This window comes from Vulpes vulpes, chromosome 2, assembly GCF_048418805.1.
Source record: "Vulpes vulpes isolate BD-2025 chromosome 2, VulVul3, whole genome shotgun sequence".
NCBI classification, from domain to species: Eukaryota; Metazoa; Chordata; class Mammalia; order Carnivora; family Canidae; genus Vulpes; species Vulpes vulpes.
Window position 1 is genome coordinate 33627608 of NC_132781.1, and position 18874 is coordinate 33646481.

The window sequence follows — 18874 nt, forward strand, 5'->3', positions numbered from 1 at the left end:
GAGACAGAGAGAGGCAGAGAGACGCAGGCAGAGGGAGAAACAGGATCCCTGCACGAGCCTCATGCAGGACTCGATTCTGGAGCTCCAGGATCACATCCTGAGCCGAAGGCAGACACTCAACTGCTTAGCCACCCAGGCATCCCAATATTTTTATCTTTATAAAGTTTTCATTTATTTATTTGAGAGGAAGAGAGAGAAGGAGCAGGGGGAGGAACAGATGGAGAAGCAGACTCCCCACTGAGCAGGGAGCTATGTGGGGCTCTATCCCAGGACTCTGGGCTCATGACCTGAGCCAAAGGCAGATGCTTAACTGACAGATACTGTGTTTAAGTATGATGTATCTTTGATAGGAAGAGTAGGTGAGGGAGAGATAGTAAAAATATAATGAGCAGCTAAAACCTAGATCTTATTTATGTGCATGTGTAGAGACATACTTCACAAAGCATACATATTATGAAATGGGGGTGAAGACAAGAGGATATTAGAAAATGTATAAATAGGTGGTGGCAGAAGCCTGGTTAAGATTAACCAGAAAATTGAAAAGCTACCAGGACTAGAAGAATTATCATTTGGTATGGAGGAAGAAGCTATTTTTATTTTTATTTTAAAATTATTTTAAGATTTCATTTATTTATTTGAGAGAGAAAAAGAGAGAGTGAACATAAGTTGGGGGAAGAAGTAGAGGGAAAGAGAGAAACAGACTTCCCACTGAGCAGGGAGCCTGCAGTAGGGCTATATCCCAGAGCCTCCAGATCTTGACCCAAGCCAAAGACTGATGCATAACCTACTGGGCCATCTAGGCACACCAAGAAACTATTTTTATTTATTTATTTTTTTAAAATTTTTATTTATTATTTATGATAGTCACAGAGAGAGAGAGAGAGAGAGAGAGAGAGAGGCAGAGACACAGGCAGAGGGAGAAGCAGGCTCCATGCACCGGGAGCCTGACGTGGGATTCGATCCCGGGTCTCCAGGATCGCGCCCTGGGCCAAAGGCAAGCGCCAAACCGCTGCGCCACCCAGGGATCCCAAGAAACTATTTTTAAAATGTGAAATGTTTGAGGTGCCTGGCTGGTTCAGTCTGCATAGCATGCAATTCTTGATCTTGGGGTTGTGAGTTCAATCACCATGTTGGGTGTAGAGATTACTAAAAAAAAAAAAAAAAAAAAAAAAAAGAAGAAGAAGAAGAAGGAAAAGAACATGAAATGTCTGAGATTAAAATGTAAGGGTATGTAGATGAGATATGTCTAGGAAACTGAAAGTACTTTAGGAATGTGTGGAAAATTAATTCATTATGGCAGGGCTAAAGAACTAATTAGGAGTGACAAAAAATAATTGTATATCACAATTTCTTCCTTTTATTCTCTCTCTTCTTTCTTTCTTTCTGTGATTCCTCTGAGAGTAAGAATCCTTCCATATTGGTCTCTCAATCCGTAATACCTAGCTCTGATGCTAATAGACTCTCACTAGTTACTTATGGAAGGAGAAATGGAATGGGCACTCAAGAACAAAGCAGGGGCACCTGGGTGGCTCAGCAGTTGAGCGTCTGCCTTCGGCTCAGGGCATGATCCTGGGGTCCTGGTATCGAGTCCCATATCCAGCTCCTTGTGGGGAGCCTGCTTCTCCCTCTGCCTGTGTCTCTGCCTTTCTCTCTGTGTCTCTATGAGTAAATAAATAAAATCTTAAAAAAAAAAAAAAGAACAAATCAGAATATCAACAGAAAACAAATGGGGGAGACCGAACTCCATCCATAAAAAGCATAGAACCAAAGACTAAGGAATTGAACTACACACACACACACACACACACAGACACACACACACACACACACAGAGTCACTAAGCCCTTGAGTATGTAAAATCTGGCTCTTAAGAGCTAATAAAACTAGGTTATTAAACCAGGCCGCCTTTGTAAATACCCACAGGACAATTTGATCCCCGTGGTATTAATATGAATGGTGAAAGAAACAAATTGTTTTAGCAATAGCTGGAAGTATAAGTTGGCAGACAGTCAAAGTAATTAATCAGTGACCTGGTTCTCATGATACATTTTTCAGAATATCTAATTAATAGAATACTAATTTCTCATCTATGAAATGGGACTAATAATAAACCCAAGTAATGCAAGGAATAAGTGAGATTCAAATAAATTCCTTAATATAGGGTCTGTTATTTATTTATTTTTGGACTTACTATTTTTATTTTATTTTTTCCCAAATTTTTATTTAAATTCTAGTTAGTTAACATATAGTGTATAGAGTCTGTTTAAAATTATTATATATTGTTTCTGTGGAATTCAAGTAATTTCACAACTTTTAGAGCTAGAGTTTTTATTTCTTCTTCTGGTAATATCAAAGCCTTGGTTGCTTTTTTCTGTTTGTAATCAACTTGTCAGAAAGTCAGCTATATTGGGGCATGTGAGTGGCTCAGTTGGTTAAGGATGAGACTCTTGATTTCTACTCAGGTCATGATCTCAGGGTTATGAGATGGAGCCCAGCAGGCTCGTACTCAGCAATCTGCTTGAGATTCTCTCTCTCTCTCTCTCTTTCCCTCCTCTACCCTCCCCCCACATGTGCCTGTGCTTGCTCCTTCTCTCTAAAATAAATAAATAGGGATACCTGGGTGGCTCAGCGGTTAAGCATCTGCCTTCGGCTCAGGGCGTGATCACAGGGTCCTGGGATTGAGTCACACATGGGGCTCCCTGCGGGAAGCCTGCTTCTCCCTCTGCCTGTGTCTCTGTCTCTCATGAATAAATAAATAAAATCTTTTTAAAAAATCTTTAAAAATTCAGCTATATTAAAAAAAATTCAGCTATAAAATATCTGGTGCTTCAATTGAATTAGATGCATATTGTTATTTATGGAAAATTTTGAAAGCCAAAGTGATTTTAAAAATTCCTTTTTTTCTAGCTATTTGTGTATCAAATTTGGGATAATTTTACTGGGATAATTTACAAATTGTCCTGGATGTACTTACCCTTGCTTTAATTTTTTATTAGCTTGATAAGAGATACACAATAAATAGAAAGTATTTTTTATATAATTACTAAACATTTCTAAAAATAGCCAACATTTCAGCTGAAGCAAACTTCAAACTTAGAAAGATTTCTTAGGTAAAATGTATAATTTTTTATTTTTTTAAATTGATTACAAAATTTTTTTAAAGATTTTATTTATTCATGAGAGACACACACACAGAGAGAGAGGCAGAGACACAAGGCAGAGGGAGAAGCAGGCTCCATGCAGGGAGCCGGACGCGGGACTCAATTCCAGGTTTCCAGGATCACACCCTGGGACGAAGGCAGCGCTAAACCACTGAGCCACCTGGGCTGACCTATTTGTTTATTATTTTGCGTAGGCTCCATGCCCAATGTGGAACCCAAAGCAGAATTTTTTTTTTAAGATTTTATTTATTTATTCATGAGAGATACATAGAGAGAGGCAGAGACATAGGAAGAGGGAGGAGAAGCAGGCTCCATGTAGGGAGCCCAATGCGGGACTTGATCTTGAGACTCTGGGATCACGCCCTGAGCCAAAAGTAGACACTCAACCGCTGAGCCACCCAGGTGTCCCAGAGTTGTGTGGTTTTTTTTTTTTTTTAATACAGGACAATATAGATAACCCGTACTCTTACCTTCCATTCATATACTCATGTAAAAAAAATAACAAAAGAAAAAGAAAGTAAAATATGCACATGACCAAAAATCAGTATTACTCGGGTGCCTAGGTGGCTGAGCCCTGTATTAGGTTCCCTGCTTAGCCAGAAGTCTGCTTCTTCCTTTCCCTCTGCTGCTCTTCTTGCTTGTCCTCTCTCACTCTGTCAAGTAAATAAATAAAATCATTAAAAAAAAAAAAAGAAAAGAAATCAGTAGTACCAAATTTTTTTTAGCTATATGAAGGATTTTAGGATTTTATTTCAAAACTGACTGTTTACTGGCTACATATATTGCTTACAGTTCCTACATTTCTTCCTTTTTTAAAAATTGAGCACAATACTGTGTTCAACAACAATATTTACAGAAATTTAAAAATATGGAAATATGGAAAATTCTACTAACCTAAAAACTTTTTATTTGCTTCTTGTTTTTTAAGATTTTATTTATGTAAGAGAGAGAAAGAGAGAGGGAGAGAGAGGATGCTAGAACAGACTCCCCACTGAGATTGGAGCTAGACATAGCCAGATCCCAGGACCCTGAGATCATGACCTAAGCTGAAACTAAGAGCTGGTGACTTAACCAACTGAGCCACCCAGGCACCCACCAAATTAAAATTATATTTAAACTTTATTTTACATCAGTGGGATCATACCACACCTACTTTTTTCATTTAGATATACTTCAAAAATGTCATTCCATGTGACTATTTTATTATTGTAAGTATAGTACTTACTATGCATGTAGATCATCATTTATGATCATTTAGGTGCTAGCTGGATAATAATTAAAATTTAAAATGTGAATAGAAAAAAATAAAATGTGAATAGATATCTAATAGATAAGTAAAACATGGCTTCATTCCACTCATTTAGAAATGTTTGATACCTACAATATGCCCAACATTATGAACATTAGAAAGCATGGAGCAGACATAGGCCTTTCTTCTCTAGGAATTTAATATCTAGTTATAGAGACCTGACTTGATAAAAAACCACTGGTAAACAATTTAAGTGCATGGGAATATATTGCACAAACATAATTTATCTACTTTTGTATCTTCTCATCCTACTTGGCTCAACACAGCTCTTACTCTTTCCATTCTTGAATTTTAAAAAGAAAAATATTTCTTTGTAAAACTTTCTCCCTGCTTCATCCATGTTTACTTTTTCTTCATCTTGAAATGTAGCCATGGTGATTAGTGCATAAAGTGCTATGTGGGCATTTTACATATACAGAGTTTTTTTTATTTTTTTTTATTTATTTTTTTTTTAAATTTTTTTATTTATTTATTTATGATAGGCACACAGTGAGAGAGAGAGAGAGAGAGGCAGAGACACAGGCAGAGGGAGAAGCAGGCTCCATGCACCGGGAGCCTGATGTGGGATTCGATCCCGGGTCTCCAGGATCGCGCCCTGGGCCAAAGGCAGGCGCTAAACCGCTGCGCCACCCAGGGATCCCCATACAGAGTTTTTTTTAAAACAAATACTTAATGGAGTACCAACTGTTCAAGGTCCTATGCCTAGGCACTAGAAATACAACAATAAACAAGACATGGTCCACAAAACTTTTACTCAAAGAGCTACTGTCTCATTGGGCAGGGAGGAGATAAATGGATAAATCCAAAACAGTGTTAATAAATACCATGACAGAGTAAACCTGAGGTGCTTCAGGAAGTCCTGGCAATTTAACAGTATATAAACTGGTGACCTAATCTAATCTGGGGGGATTGGGTTTCTTCAGAAACCACCCGAAATTGTGGTTTCTAAGCTCAGACCTGAAGGGTGACTAAGAGCAGATAAGGAGAAGAATAAAAACTTAATAAAATATGTATATAATATACATTCCATAAAATGCACAAAGTGTATAGCCCAATGAATTTTAACATATATATATATACATATATACCTTTGTAACCACCATCCAGTTAAAGATATAGAACATTTCTAGCACCAGCTGTCCTTGAAGCTGTCCTTGCCACCTTTCCCAGCCCAGACCTTTCCCTGTCCATACTACTTGTCCCTAGATAGCCATTATTCTAATTTCTATTATAAATTGATTTTGTTTATTCCCAATAACATAAATGTAATCGTACAGTATTTACACTTTTGTTTTTGGCTTTTCTTTCTTCGGTTTATATCTGTAAGATTCATCCATGATGTGTGAAATAACGTTATCTGTTTTTTAATAGCCAAATGCATTCATCCCTCTCTGATAGATACTTAGCAGAAGTGGAATTGCAGAATCATAGAGTAGGTCTACATTTATACCTTCCAAAGTGATTATACCAATTGACACTCAAACCAGCAATGTAGAGTTCCAATGCTCCACTGTCTTGCTAATTTGTTGTCAGTCCTTTTAATTTAGCCAGTATAATGGATATGTAGTGCTATCTCATTATGGTTTTAACTTACATGTCCCTGTTGAATTTTTATGTTGAACATCTATCCATACACTTTTTTTTAAAGATTTTATTTATTTATTCATGAGAGACACACAGAGAGAGAGGCAGAGACACAGGCAGAGGGAGAAGCAGGCTCCATGCAGGGAGACTGACGTGGGACTGGATCCCAGGACTCCAGGATCACGCCCCAGACCAAAGGCAGGCGTTAAACCGCTGCGCCACCCAGGGATCCCTCTATCCATACACTTATTGGTCTTCTGGAAATCTTTTTTTTTTTTAAATATTTTATTTATTTATTCATGAGAGACACAACAGAGAGAGGCAGAGACATAGGAAGAGGGAGGAGAAGCAGGCTCCATTTCAGAGAGCCCGATGTGGGACTCGATCCTGGGACCACAGGATCACGCCCTGAGCCAAAGGCAGATGCTCAACCACCAGCTACCCAGGCGTCCCTTGTCTTTTGGAACTCTTCATGTAAAAAAAAAAAAAAAAAAAAAAAAAAAAGGGACTCTTCATCTGTGATATGCCTGTTCAAATTTGTGTTAATTGGGATCCCTGGGTGGCGCAGCGGTTTGGTGCCTGCCTTTGGCCCAGGGCGCGATCCTGGAGACCGGGGATCGAATCCCACGTCGGGCTCCCGGTGCATGGAGCCTGCTTCTCCCTCTGCCTGTGTCTCTGCCTCTCTCTCTATCTCTCTGTGACTATCATAAATAAATAAAAATTAAAAAAAAATTTAAAAAAAATTTGTGTTTATTATTTTATTGTATATTGTTTTTATGTGAAAGACATTTAAGGCTAAGAGAGTATTGAAAGACTGTGGGGCTGTTTGGAGTGTAAGGTGCAAGGTGGAGAGGAGGTATAGAGAGCTAATATTATCATCACTGCTTTGCAAAGAAGGAAACTGAAGCATAAAGAAGCTAAATAATTTGCCCAAGTAAGTGGTCTATGCTTTTTCCCTCAACTTTATTGAGGTGTAGTTGGCAAATTATATTTCAACTTTACACTGTGATGATTTGATATATGTATACATTGTGAAAGGATTCTTACCATCAAGTTAATTAACACATCCATCACCTCATGTTTACCCTTTTTTTTTTTTAGCAGTGTTTGTGCTCCTAACCTCTGTGATATTCCCTTTGTAAAAGTCATAGGTACTTGAATGTGAAAGAAACCTTAGAGATTGTCTCATTGATCTAATCCTTTCAATTTTTCCTTTTTTTAATTTAAAAACATTTATTTTATCATGGTAAAATACACATAACATTAAAGTTAACATTTTAACTATTTTTGAGTGCGCAGTTCAGTGTCATTAAATATATTCATATTGCTATGGAACTATCACCACTATTCATCGCCAGAACTTTTTCATCTTTCTGTACCAAAACTCTGGATCTATTCCCTAGCCACTTCTCCCCAGACCACCATTCTACTTTCTATTTCTATTAATTTGACTATTTTAGGTATCTTTATATAAGTAGAATCATTAAATGTTTGTATTTTTGTTTTCGCCTCTTTTCATCTTGCATAATATCTTAAAGATTCATTCATTTATGTTATGGCATATATCAAAATTCCCTTCCTTTTTTTTAAAGATTTTTTTTAAAGATTTTATTTATTTATTTGAGAGAGAGAGTCAGAGAGCCAGAGCACAAACGGGAAAGGAAAAAAGCAAGGGAGCCCGATGCAGGGCCCGATGCCAGGATCTTGGGATCATGACCTGAGCTGAAGGCAGACACTTAACTGACTGAGCCCCCCGGGGTGCCTCAAGATTTTTTTATTTTTAAGTAATCTCTCCACCGAACGTAGACCTCGAACTTACAGCCCTGAGATCAAGAGTCACATACTCTTACCAACTGAGCCATGTAGGCTCCCCAGAATTCCCTTCCTTTTTAAGACTGAATAATATTTGTAGGTATATACCACATTTTGTTTATCCATTCATTAATTGATAGGCAATTAAGTTGCTTCTACTTTTGACTGTTATAAATAATGCTTCTATGAACATTCTTGTGTACATGTTTCTTTAAGTCTCTGCATTCGGATCTTTTCTGTTTGTACCCAGAAATGGAATTGCTGGGTCATATGGTAAATCTATGTTTAATTTTCTTTTCTTTTTTTTTTAAGGTTTTATTTATTTATTCATGAGAGAGAGACACACACACACAGAGGCAGAGACACAGGCAGAGGGAGAAACAGGCTCCACGCGGGGAGCCCGACATGGGACTTGATCCAGGGTCTCCAGGATCACACACCCTGAGCTGAAGGCGGCGCTAAACCGCTGAGCCACCCGGGCTGCCCTCTTCTTTTTTTTTTTTTTATTTAAGATTTTATTTATTTATTCATGAGAGACACACACAGAGGCAGAGACATAGGCAGAGACATAGACAGGCTCCTCAGGGAGCCTGATATAGGACTCCATCCCAGGCCCCTGGGATCACACCCTGAGCCAAAGGCAGATGCTCAACCACTGAGCCACCCAAGTGCCCCATATATTTAATTTTCTTGAGGAACTGCCATTTTATATTCCTGCCAACAATATACAAGGATTCCAGTATCTCCACATTCTGGCCAATACTTTTTCCTTTTCTCTTTTCTTTTCTTTTCTTTTCTTTTTCCTCCTCCTCCTCCTCTTCTCCTCCTCCTCCTCCTCCTCCTCCTCCCCCTCCTCCTTCCTCCTCCTTCCTCCTCCTCCTCCTCCTCCTCCTCTTTCTTCTTCTTCTTCTTCTTCTTCTTCTTCTTCTTCTTCTTCTTCTTCTTCTTCTTCTTCTTCTTCTTCATCTTCTTCTTTTTTTTTAGAATAATCACCCCAATGGGTATGAAATAGTGTCTTTTCTGGTTTTCTTTGTTTGTTTACTTATTTATTTTTATTTTTTAAGTTATTTATTTATTTATAAAGATTTTATTTATTCTTTCATGAAAGACACACAGAGGGAGAGAGAGGCAGAGACACAGGCAGAGGGAGGAGCAGGCTCCCTGCAGGGAGCCCAACGTGGGACCTGATCCTGGGTCTCCAGGATCATGCCCTGGACCGAAGGTGGCACTAAACCGCTGAGGCACCAGGGCTGCCCAGATTTTTATTTATTTATTCATGAGAGACATAGAGAGAGAGGCAGAGAGAGAAGTAGACTCCATGCAGGGAGCCTGATGTGAGACTCGATCCCAGGTCTCCAGGATCAGGCCCTGGGCTGAAGGCAGCGCCAAACCACTGAGCCACCCAGGCTGTCCTTTATTTATTTATTTAAAGTAGTCTCTATATCCAGTGCAGGGCTCAGACTCACAACCCCAAAATCGAGAGTCACACACGTCTCTTCCAGCTGAGCAGTCAGGTGCCCCTCTTACTGTGTTTGACTAGATTTCCCTAATGATTAGTGATATTGATCATCTTTCCATGTGCTTCTGTTCATATCTTCTTCAGAGAAACATCTATTCAAGTCCTTTCCTTATTTTGTTGTTTGTTTCCTTATTTTGTTGTCCGGTTATTTTGTTGTTAAGTTTTAGGGGTTCTTTATATACTGTGGATATTAATCCTTTATCACATGATGATTTGCATGTATTTTCTCCCGTTCTGTGGATTGCCTTTTTACTTTGTTAATGTCCCTTGATGCACAAAAGTTTTTAATTTTGAGGAAGTACAATTTGTCTTTTTTTTTTCTTTTGTTGCCTGTGTTTTTGGTGTCATAGCGAAGAAATAATTGCCAAATCCAGTGTGATGAAGCTTCTCTCATATGTTGCCTTCTAAGAGTTTTTTTTCAGTTTAGATGTTATGGTTAGGTCTTTGATAAATTTTGAGTTTATTTTTTGATACAGTGTTAGGTAAGAATCCAACTTAATTCTTCTACATCTGGATATCTGGTTTCCTCAGCACCATTTGTTGAAAAGATTGTCCTTTCCCCATTGAATGGTTGAAAATCATTTGACATAGTATATGAGAGGGTTTATTTCTGGATTCTCTATTCTATTTCATTGATTTATATGTCTGTCTTTATGCCAACACCATATTTCTTTGATTGTGGTAGCTTTATAGTAAGTATTGAAATTAGGAAGTATGAATCTTCCTACTTTGTTGTTCTTTTTCAAGATTGTTTTGACTCTTCGGGTTTCCTTAAGATTTTACATACATTTTATAGTTTATTTTTTTTTAGTAATCTCTATACCCAATATGGGGCTCAAACTCACAAACCCAAATTCAAGTCACATGGTCTTCTGAATGAGCCAGCCAATTGCCCTTCAGGCATTTTAGGATGGAATTTTCTTTTTCTTTTCTTATTTATTTATTTATTTTTAAAGATTTTATTTATTTATTCATGAGAGACACAGAGAGGGAGAGAGAGAGAGAGACAGAGACACAGGCAGAGGGAGAAGCAGGCTCCTCACAGGGAGCCCAATGTGGAACTCGATCCCAGGACCCTGGGATCACACCCTGAGCCAAAGGCAGATGCTCAACCGCTGAGCCACCCAGACATTCCTAGGATGGAATTTTCTATTTTTGTAAAAAACATTTTGCCTAATCATTGGGATTTTGATAAGAATTGCATTGAATGTATAGATCAGTGTAGCTTAATAATATTAAGTGTTGTAAGCCATGAACATGGGACCATTTATGTATGTCTCCTTTAATTTCTTTCAGCAATGTTCTGTAGTTTTCATTGTACAAGTTTGTTACTTCCTTGGCTAAGTTAATTCCTAAGTTATTTTGTTTTTGTTTTTGTTTTAGGGAGGGGAGGGGCAGAGGAAGCTTGATCTCACCACCCTGGGATCATGACCTGAACCAAAATCATAAGTCAGACACTTGACTGACTGAACCATATAGGCACCCAATTTTTTATTCTTTTTGATGCTATTATAAGTGGATTGTTTTATGATTTTATTATTTCCCTTTTTACATCATTCATTGGTAATATATAGAATTGTAACTGATTTATGTGTGTTGACTTTTTTAAGATTTTATTTGAGAAAGAAAGAGCACAAGCAGGGGTTGGGTGGATGAGGGGTAGAGAGACAGGGAGAAGCAGACTCCCCACTGAACAGGTAGTCCAATGCAGGGCTTGAACCCAGGACCCCGAAACCATGAACCCAGCCCAGCCAACTGAGCCATCCAGGTGCCCCTCTGTGTTAATTTTTTATATTCTGCTGCTTTAGTGAGTTTATTAGTTCTCGCAGTTTTATTTGTGGGTAGAGTCTTTAAGATTTCTACATACAAGATCATGTCATCTGTGAACAGAGATAATTTTACTTCTTCTTTTCCAATTTGGATTCCCAACTCCCTTTTTTTCTTGCTTAACTGCTCTGGCTGGAATTTCTTTTTAAATTTTATTTTATTTTTTAATATTTTATGATAGTCACACAGAGAGAGAGGGAGGCAGAGACATAGGCAGAGGGAGAAGCAGGCTCCATGCACCGGGAGCCCGACGTGGGATTCGATCCCGGGTCTCCAGGATCGCGCCCTGGGCCAAAGGCAGGCGCCAGACCGTTGCGCCACCCAGGGATCCCTCTGGCTGGAATTTCTAATCCTATGTTGAATTAAAGTGACAAAGATTAGCACCATTTTCTTGTTCTTTAATCCTACCATTTTTTAGATGTGAAAATGTGGGCCTAGAGAAAGACATTTACTTGCCCATAGTTACACAGTAAGTTCATAGCAAAGTGGGAATTGGTATCCAGACCTTTTTAAAATTCTGATCCAGTATTTTTTCCATTATATTGGGTTGACAGAAATATGGATAGCTGGTTATGGAAAGGGGCAACATGATTCTCTTATTCTGTTTACTTTAGAATGATTTTCTTATTCTGTTTAGAATATTTTCACATCAATATATTATAATAGATGACAGTGTAGAGAAGTATCAGTGTTATGAGATTTTTTGCCATTTGATTTGTAACTCCTGATTTTTACATTTAATGCATATAATGTAAATTAAGTTTACTTAACTTTCAGAATGTCATTATTCTTCTTGCATTTCTTCAGTGCAGTTACAATTGGAACTGATATGCTGGAACTGGACTGCCATATCACAAAAGATGAACAAGTTGTAGTGTCACATGATGAGAATCTAAAGAGATCAACTGGGGTCAATGTAAACATCTCTGATCTAAAGTACTGTGTAAGTAAAAATGCATGATAAACTAATATCTAGTACATATTTGGGCCTATAAGATTTTTAAAAATAATGAATGCCAAAGAAAATTTTAAAAACTATTCTAACTTTCAGTGAGGATTTATACTCACTACAGAAATCTGTGGGTACATCTTTGGAGACTTACTTTTATAAATATTTTAACAAAATTACCAAAGTCTTCAAATATAAAATGACTGGAGTTCAACTTGCTTCCTGTTTGATGTATGCTACAATTTATTTGATTCAGATTAAATATATGAATTAATTTTAGTCTTTAAGTATAGGAAACCTGATTTTAGTAGTTTACATGCCACTATAGTAAAGACTGGTAAATGGATGGAAAATAATGCTTTATTTTACCACCTAAAGAAAAGCTACGTTAACAGAATTCTATCTTTATGTGTACCCTGTATGTTTTTTGCATAGTTGTGATCCTACTCGATATTATATAGTGTTTTTGAACACTTTAACATTATGGCATAATACACATTTTTCCATGCTTTTTTTTTTTTTAAGATTTATTTATTTTTGAGAGAGACAGTGAGAGAGAGCATGCAAGAGAGAGAGCATGCAAGAGACAGTGAGAGAGCAGTAGAGGGAGAAAGAGAGAATCCTCAAGGAGACTCCCTGTAGAGCCAAATGTGGGGCTTGATCCCAGGACCCTGAGATCATGACCTGTGCTGAAACCATGCATCAGACCCTTGACCAACTGAGCCACCCAGGTGCCCCTGCTTTTAATTTTTTTAATAGACTTCAATTTTTAGAAGGTTACTGGTTCACAGCAAAGTTGAGCAGAAAGTATCGAGTTCCACATAGCTTCTGACTCTCCAGAGGTACAGCCACCCCCTCCCCCACCAACATCCTGCACCAGAGGGGTACATTTGATACAATCTGTGAACCTACATTGACACATCATTATCACCTCAAAATCCATAACTGATATTAGAATTTATTCTTAATGTTGTACATTCTGTGGGCTTGAACATATAATGGCATGTTGTTTTTAATGTATAATGATGAAAAAAATAATGTATAATGAGGTATCAGCTGTCATAGTGTTGTGCATAATAGGTTCACTGCCTAAAAACCCTCCGTGTTCTGCCTTTTCATCCTTGCTGCCCTCCAGCCCCTGGCAACCACTGATCTTTTTATTTTCTCCACGCTTTTACTTTTTCCAGAATGTCTATAGTTGGAATTGTATGGGATTTAGCCTTTTCAGATTCCATGCTTATTTTTCTTTTCTTTTTTAAAGATTTTATTTATTTATTCACAAGAAACACACAGAGAGAGAGGCAGAGACACAGGCAGAGGGAGAAGCAGGCTCCATGCAGGGAGGCCAATGTGGGACTCTATCCTGTGTCTCCAGGATCACGTCCTGGGCTGAAGGCTGTGCTAAACCGCTGGGCCACCGGGGCTGCCCAAAATTCTTTCTTTTTTTTTTTATAGTTTTAAAAGAAATTTATTCATGAGAGACACAGAGAGAGAGAGAGACAGAGACAGAGGCAGAGGCAGAGACACAGGCAGAGGGAGAAGCAGGCTCCATGCAGGAAGCCAGATGGGGTACTCGATCCCGGGACTCCAGGATCACGCCCTGGGCGGAAGGCCGGCACTAAACCAAGGAGCCACCCAGGGATCCCCCCCAGGCATTGCCCCCTGACATCCCCACCCCCAGGCATCCCTTATATAGAGTTTTTTAAAAATATAAGCATATATTTATGAAGACACGTATATGAATATATTTATTGAAAGTATCTAATAAAGTTATCTCATAGTATAGTATATATATATATATGTGACCAAAGCAAGCAAGTCATCTCTGTTTTTAAAATTATTTCCCTAAGTAAACCCCCATCAGGGAAATTATTTGGTAAAAGATTAGGAGTATGATAGCATCTTAATATATATTGAAAGTTGTAATTGCCAGCTTGCTTTCTAAAAGTGTTTAAGAGTTCGGGATCCCTGGGTGGCGCAGCAGTTTGGCGCCTGCCTTTGGCCCAGGGCACGATCCGGGAGACCCTGGATCGAATCCCACGTCGGGTTCCCGGTGCATGGAGCCTGCTTCTCCCTCTGCCTGTGTCTCTGCCTCTCTCTCTCTCTCTCTGTGTGATTATCATAAATAAATAAAAATTAAAAAAAAAAAAAAAAGAACCTACAACATCTTTAAAAATAAAAAAAATAAAAAAAATAAAAGTGTTTAAGAGTTCTAAAACTCTGGGGCATCTGGCTGGCTCAGTAGGTAGAGCATGTGACTCTTTATTTTTTTATTTTATTTTTTAATTTTTTTTTAGCATGTGACTTTTGATCTCAGGGTTATGAGTTCAAGCCCCATGTTGCTCACAGAGATTATTAAAAAATAAAATATAGGGATTCCTGGGTGGCGCAGCGGTTTAGTGCCTGCCTTTGGCCCAGGGCGCGATCCTGGAGATCCGGGATCGAATCCCACGTCGGGCTCCCGGTGCGTGGAGCCTGCTCCTCCCACTGCCTGTGTCTCTGCCTCTCTCTCTCTCTCTGTGTGTGTGACTATCATAAATAAATAAAAATTAAAAAAAAAAAATAAAATAAAATATAGTAAAATTTTTTTTAATTCTAAAATGTGATATTAGAGGAATTCCCATTTTGCCATACCCTTACCATTATTGGGCATTAAAACAAAAATTCCCTAAATTTAAATTTTAATTAGCATTTATTTGATTATTTGTGAGTTTAAAGATTTTTTTCTGGATGATTGTTAGTCATTTTTAGAAATTGTCTAATCTTGATGCTTGTCTATGGAAGTATTTATATATTATTATTAGAAAGGTCCATATTAGATAGTGCAAATTTTTTTTCTTGTAAGATGTGAAAGTAGTTATATAATTAATTTGCTGTTTGGGATGTTCTGCCAAAGAGTGCCCTATGTAAACATAGGTAATCATAGTTAATGTTTTTATTCTTTTATTTTTTGAAGAAGCATATCTTTGTCTTACTGTAAGACACTAAAATACTTTTAAATTTTGGGGAGTTAACTTTTTTCAATCATATCTTTTAAAGGAACTTCCACCTTACCTTGGCAAACTGGATGTCACATTTCAAAGAGGTAATATTTCCCATTTGCAACTTATACATTTACATTAAAGTGTATTCATTTACACTGAGAATTAGATATACATGTGTGTTTTTTTGTGATAGGAAGTTCCAGCTAAAAGTACTGCCCTCAGTACTTACTCTCTCAGACCTACAAATCTGAAATCTTGACCCTGAGATGAAGGCTAGAGATTTAACTGGCTCATTCTATTTAAATTTATGTATAGTTAATTTAAGCCTAAATACTAATTACAAGAAGCCTAGACATTATTAGGGCTACTTTGCATTTCTAAAGCTTCAAATTCTAGAAGATTACTATAACTTGTAGTAAAATCCATCATAAGTAAAATAAATGAAAAGACATTAGAAGGACACCTTTCAGATCCTTACTGATTCTATAACACGTGAGTTTATGTCATTTCACTGTTCCCTATCTTAAATTATTAGAGAGAATTCTGTTAGATGAACCACCCATTTCCTGGTCATTGTCACTTTTTAATCACTAGCATAGCAGTTTTCTCCCTTTTGAGGGAATATTTCTCACAAAGGAACGTGTTCCTTGGCCCCATTTGTTAGCTTTGTTACAATGGAACATGGTGATAAAGGTTGCTGAGCCAGTATAGGGTCCCACACTATCACAATTCAGCTTCATGTTTTGAATGATCCAAACGTAGCCCAGTAGAACTACAAGATGCTACATGGTATGGTATTTGATGTGGTATGGTTTGCATATAGTTAAAACCTTAGTTAAATGTCAAGGATCTAAAGAACTGTAACTGCTCTGTGAACTAGACTTAAAATCGGCCAATATAATTTCTCCTTGACTGGAAGACTTAAGAAAGCCAAATAAAAATCAGAAAATTGTTTAAATTAGCTATTTCTAAAGGATGTTTAGATCTGAAGTTTTCTTGATTTTACTTTCCAGGTAAGTATCATTAAGCTGTATTGGTTTGCAGAAACATTTTTTTCATTTTTTATGATTAACAGGATTATATTTGCCAAGCTATTATAATATTTGTGTCAATTGCAGATTTGTGAAGATTAAAAATATTTCATTTCATAAGTGAAGGGTTTTTTGTTGTTGTTGTTCTTTGGGGGTTTTATTTTTTTGTTGTTGTTCTTGTTTAATTTTTCCTCTTATAGAGCAAAGCCAAAGCCTCACAAAAATTAAAAGATCCTTGGAGGAATAAAATGTTTTAATTTTTTTCTAAGGTTTATACCTTCCTTTCTTTTTTAAAAATTTATTTCATTTCTTTTATTTTTATTTGTTTATTCATGAGACACAGACTGAGAGAGAGGCAGAGACATAGGCAGAGGGAGAAGCAGGCTCCTCATAGGGAGCTCTTTGCGGGACTTGATCCCAGATTCTGGGATCAAGACCTGAGCCGAAGGCAGACACCCAACCACTGAGCCACACAGGGGTCACCCTTTTTTTTTTTTTAAGTTTCTATTTATATACCTTTGTCATAAAGTCATAAAACTTTTGAATAGGCAGTGACCTTTGAGGCCATGTAATTCCATATCTCCTTGTGTTTTAGATAAGGAAACTGAGGCCTAGGGATGTAAATTAACTTTCTTTTAAAAAGATTTTATTTATTTATTTGAGAGAGAGAAATAGAGTGTATACACAAGACAGAGCACAAGCAGTGGGGAAGGGCAGAGGGAAGGAAGAAGCAGATTCCTGCTGTGCAGGGAGCCCAACACAGGGCTTGATCCCAAGACCCTCAGATTGTGACCTAAGCTGAAGGCAGACACTAACCCACTGAACCACCCATTTTACACCCAGATGTAAATTAACTTGATTAAGGTCATACAACAAATAAATGACAGAGCTAGGACTTGAAACTAGGTCTCCTTCTAACCAGGCCAATGTTCAGCTGTACCTTACTGCCTCTCCATCTAAAGAGTCTCTCTCTCTTTTTTTTAATTAAGTAGGATCCATGCCCAACATGGGACTAGAAGTCATGACCCTGGGATCAAGAGTCTCATGCTCTCCTGACTGAGCTATCCAGGCACCCTTAACAAGTCTCTCCAAATGCCTTATTAACAGCAATGCCATGTACTCTCAAGTTTCAGACACCTAGAAAAATAATTAATTTTTGTTCATATTGCATTCAGGTTTTTAAAAATATTTTATTTATTTATTCATGAGAGACAGAGAGAGAGAGGCAGAGGCACAGGCAGAGGAAGAAGCAGGCTCCATGCAGGGAACCTGATGTGGGACTTGATCTGGGGTCTCCAGGATCACACCCTGGGCTGCAGGCGGCGCTAAACCCCTGCACCACAGGGGCTGCCCATAGGTGTTTTTTGTTTGTTTGTTTTTTAAGGTTTTATTTATTTATTCAGGAGAGACACAGAGAGAAAGGCAGAGACATAGGCAGATGGAGAAGCAGACTCCCTATAGGGAGCCTGATGCAGGACTCCATACCAGGACAGCGAGATTACAACCGGAGCCAAAGGCAGACGGTCAACCACTGAGCCACCTAGGTGCCACTGTGTTCAGTTTATATCACAATTAACTTAAGACTGCCTCAAATGTGAAGTTTACCTTAAATGTGAAGTTTATAGGCTAATATATAGTACTATAAAAACTTGACTCAGATTAGGCCGATAGTTGTACCTTTCTTTTCTTTGGGGGGGGGGGGGGTGTCCAATTCCCCTGCTCAGACCTCATGCTTACTTTTCTTTAAATACTAGAGAAAGACAGACTACCAACTTTCAGGGGAATACAGGTTTTAGCCCTGTTGCTTTTTATTTATTCATGAGAGACACACACACACACACACAGAGGCAGAGACACAGGCAGAGGGAGAAGCAGGCTCCATGCTGGGAACCCAATGTGGGACTCAATCCCAGGACTCCAGGATCATACCCTGGGCTGAAGGCGGCGCTAAACCGCTGAGCCACCGGGGTTGCCCCTTCTTGCTTTCTTTATGGTTCATAATTTTACTGAAATAATTGTTTTTTTTTAAAGGTGCTTTGATGTGCCACAAGCTACATTAAAAAATAAATATAAAGAAATAATATAAAAATTTATTAACCAAGGGTTAGTTATTATCTATCCTGCTTACTTAAATGTAGCCTTTAAATGGAAAATACATAATCTGATAATCTAAAGTTGATCAGAATGATCAGTTTTCAAGTTCTAGCACATTTATAGAGGCAACTTCACTCATTCTATTACCCAACACATCCTCTGGCATACTCCTTGCCTATCACTCTTGTTTTCCTATTTCCCTTTTTGTAGTATTTCACAGGTGGTTAACTTCTGCCCAGAACAATACTGGGGACAAACTTCTTTCCTCAACTCATTTTCTACATTCTATGCTGGCTGAGGCATCTAATGTAAATATCTTCACATTACTTTAGCATGCTTTTTTTCTTAGTTATTAGTGTAACTTTAATTTCCTTGTTTGTCCCACTATTAGATGCAGTATTATCCTTATTGTATAATGCTCCAAAGTTAGTTTTATCTGTTTGACTTTTTTCTAAGTTGATTTTTGCAAACATTTTACCTGAGTGTGAGTAATTCTTTGTCTGTAGCAATTCTTTTGACTGCCAGATTATTTTTTCCACACTTAACAAGCTAACAATTTTTTTACTTAACTAAAAATAGCACTGTTTAAATGAAGTGTAGTGCT

At 37.9% G+C, this 18874-nt stretch overlaps 1 protein-coding gene across 1 annotated transcript in view; it reads left to right on the forward strand.

Moving 5' to 3' along the window:
* Nucleotides 1-18874, forward strand: part of GDPD1 (glycerophosphodiester phosphodiesterase domain containing 1) — a 56448-nt gene that overhangs the window by 20399 nt on the left and 17175 nt on the right. Inside the window, exons 3-4 of the mRNA XM_025996039.2 lie at nt 12020-12155; nt 15201-15246. Of these exons, the coding sequence (XP_025851824.2) occupies nt 12020-12155; nt 15201-15246 (182 nt within the window). The remainder of the gene's footprint in view (nt 1-12019; nt 12156-15200; nt 15247-18874) is intronic.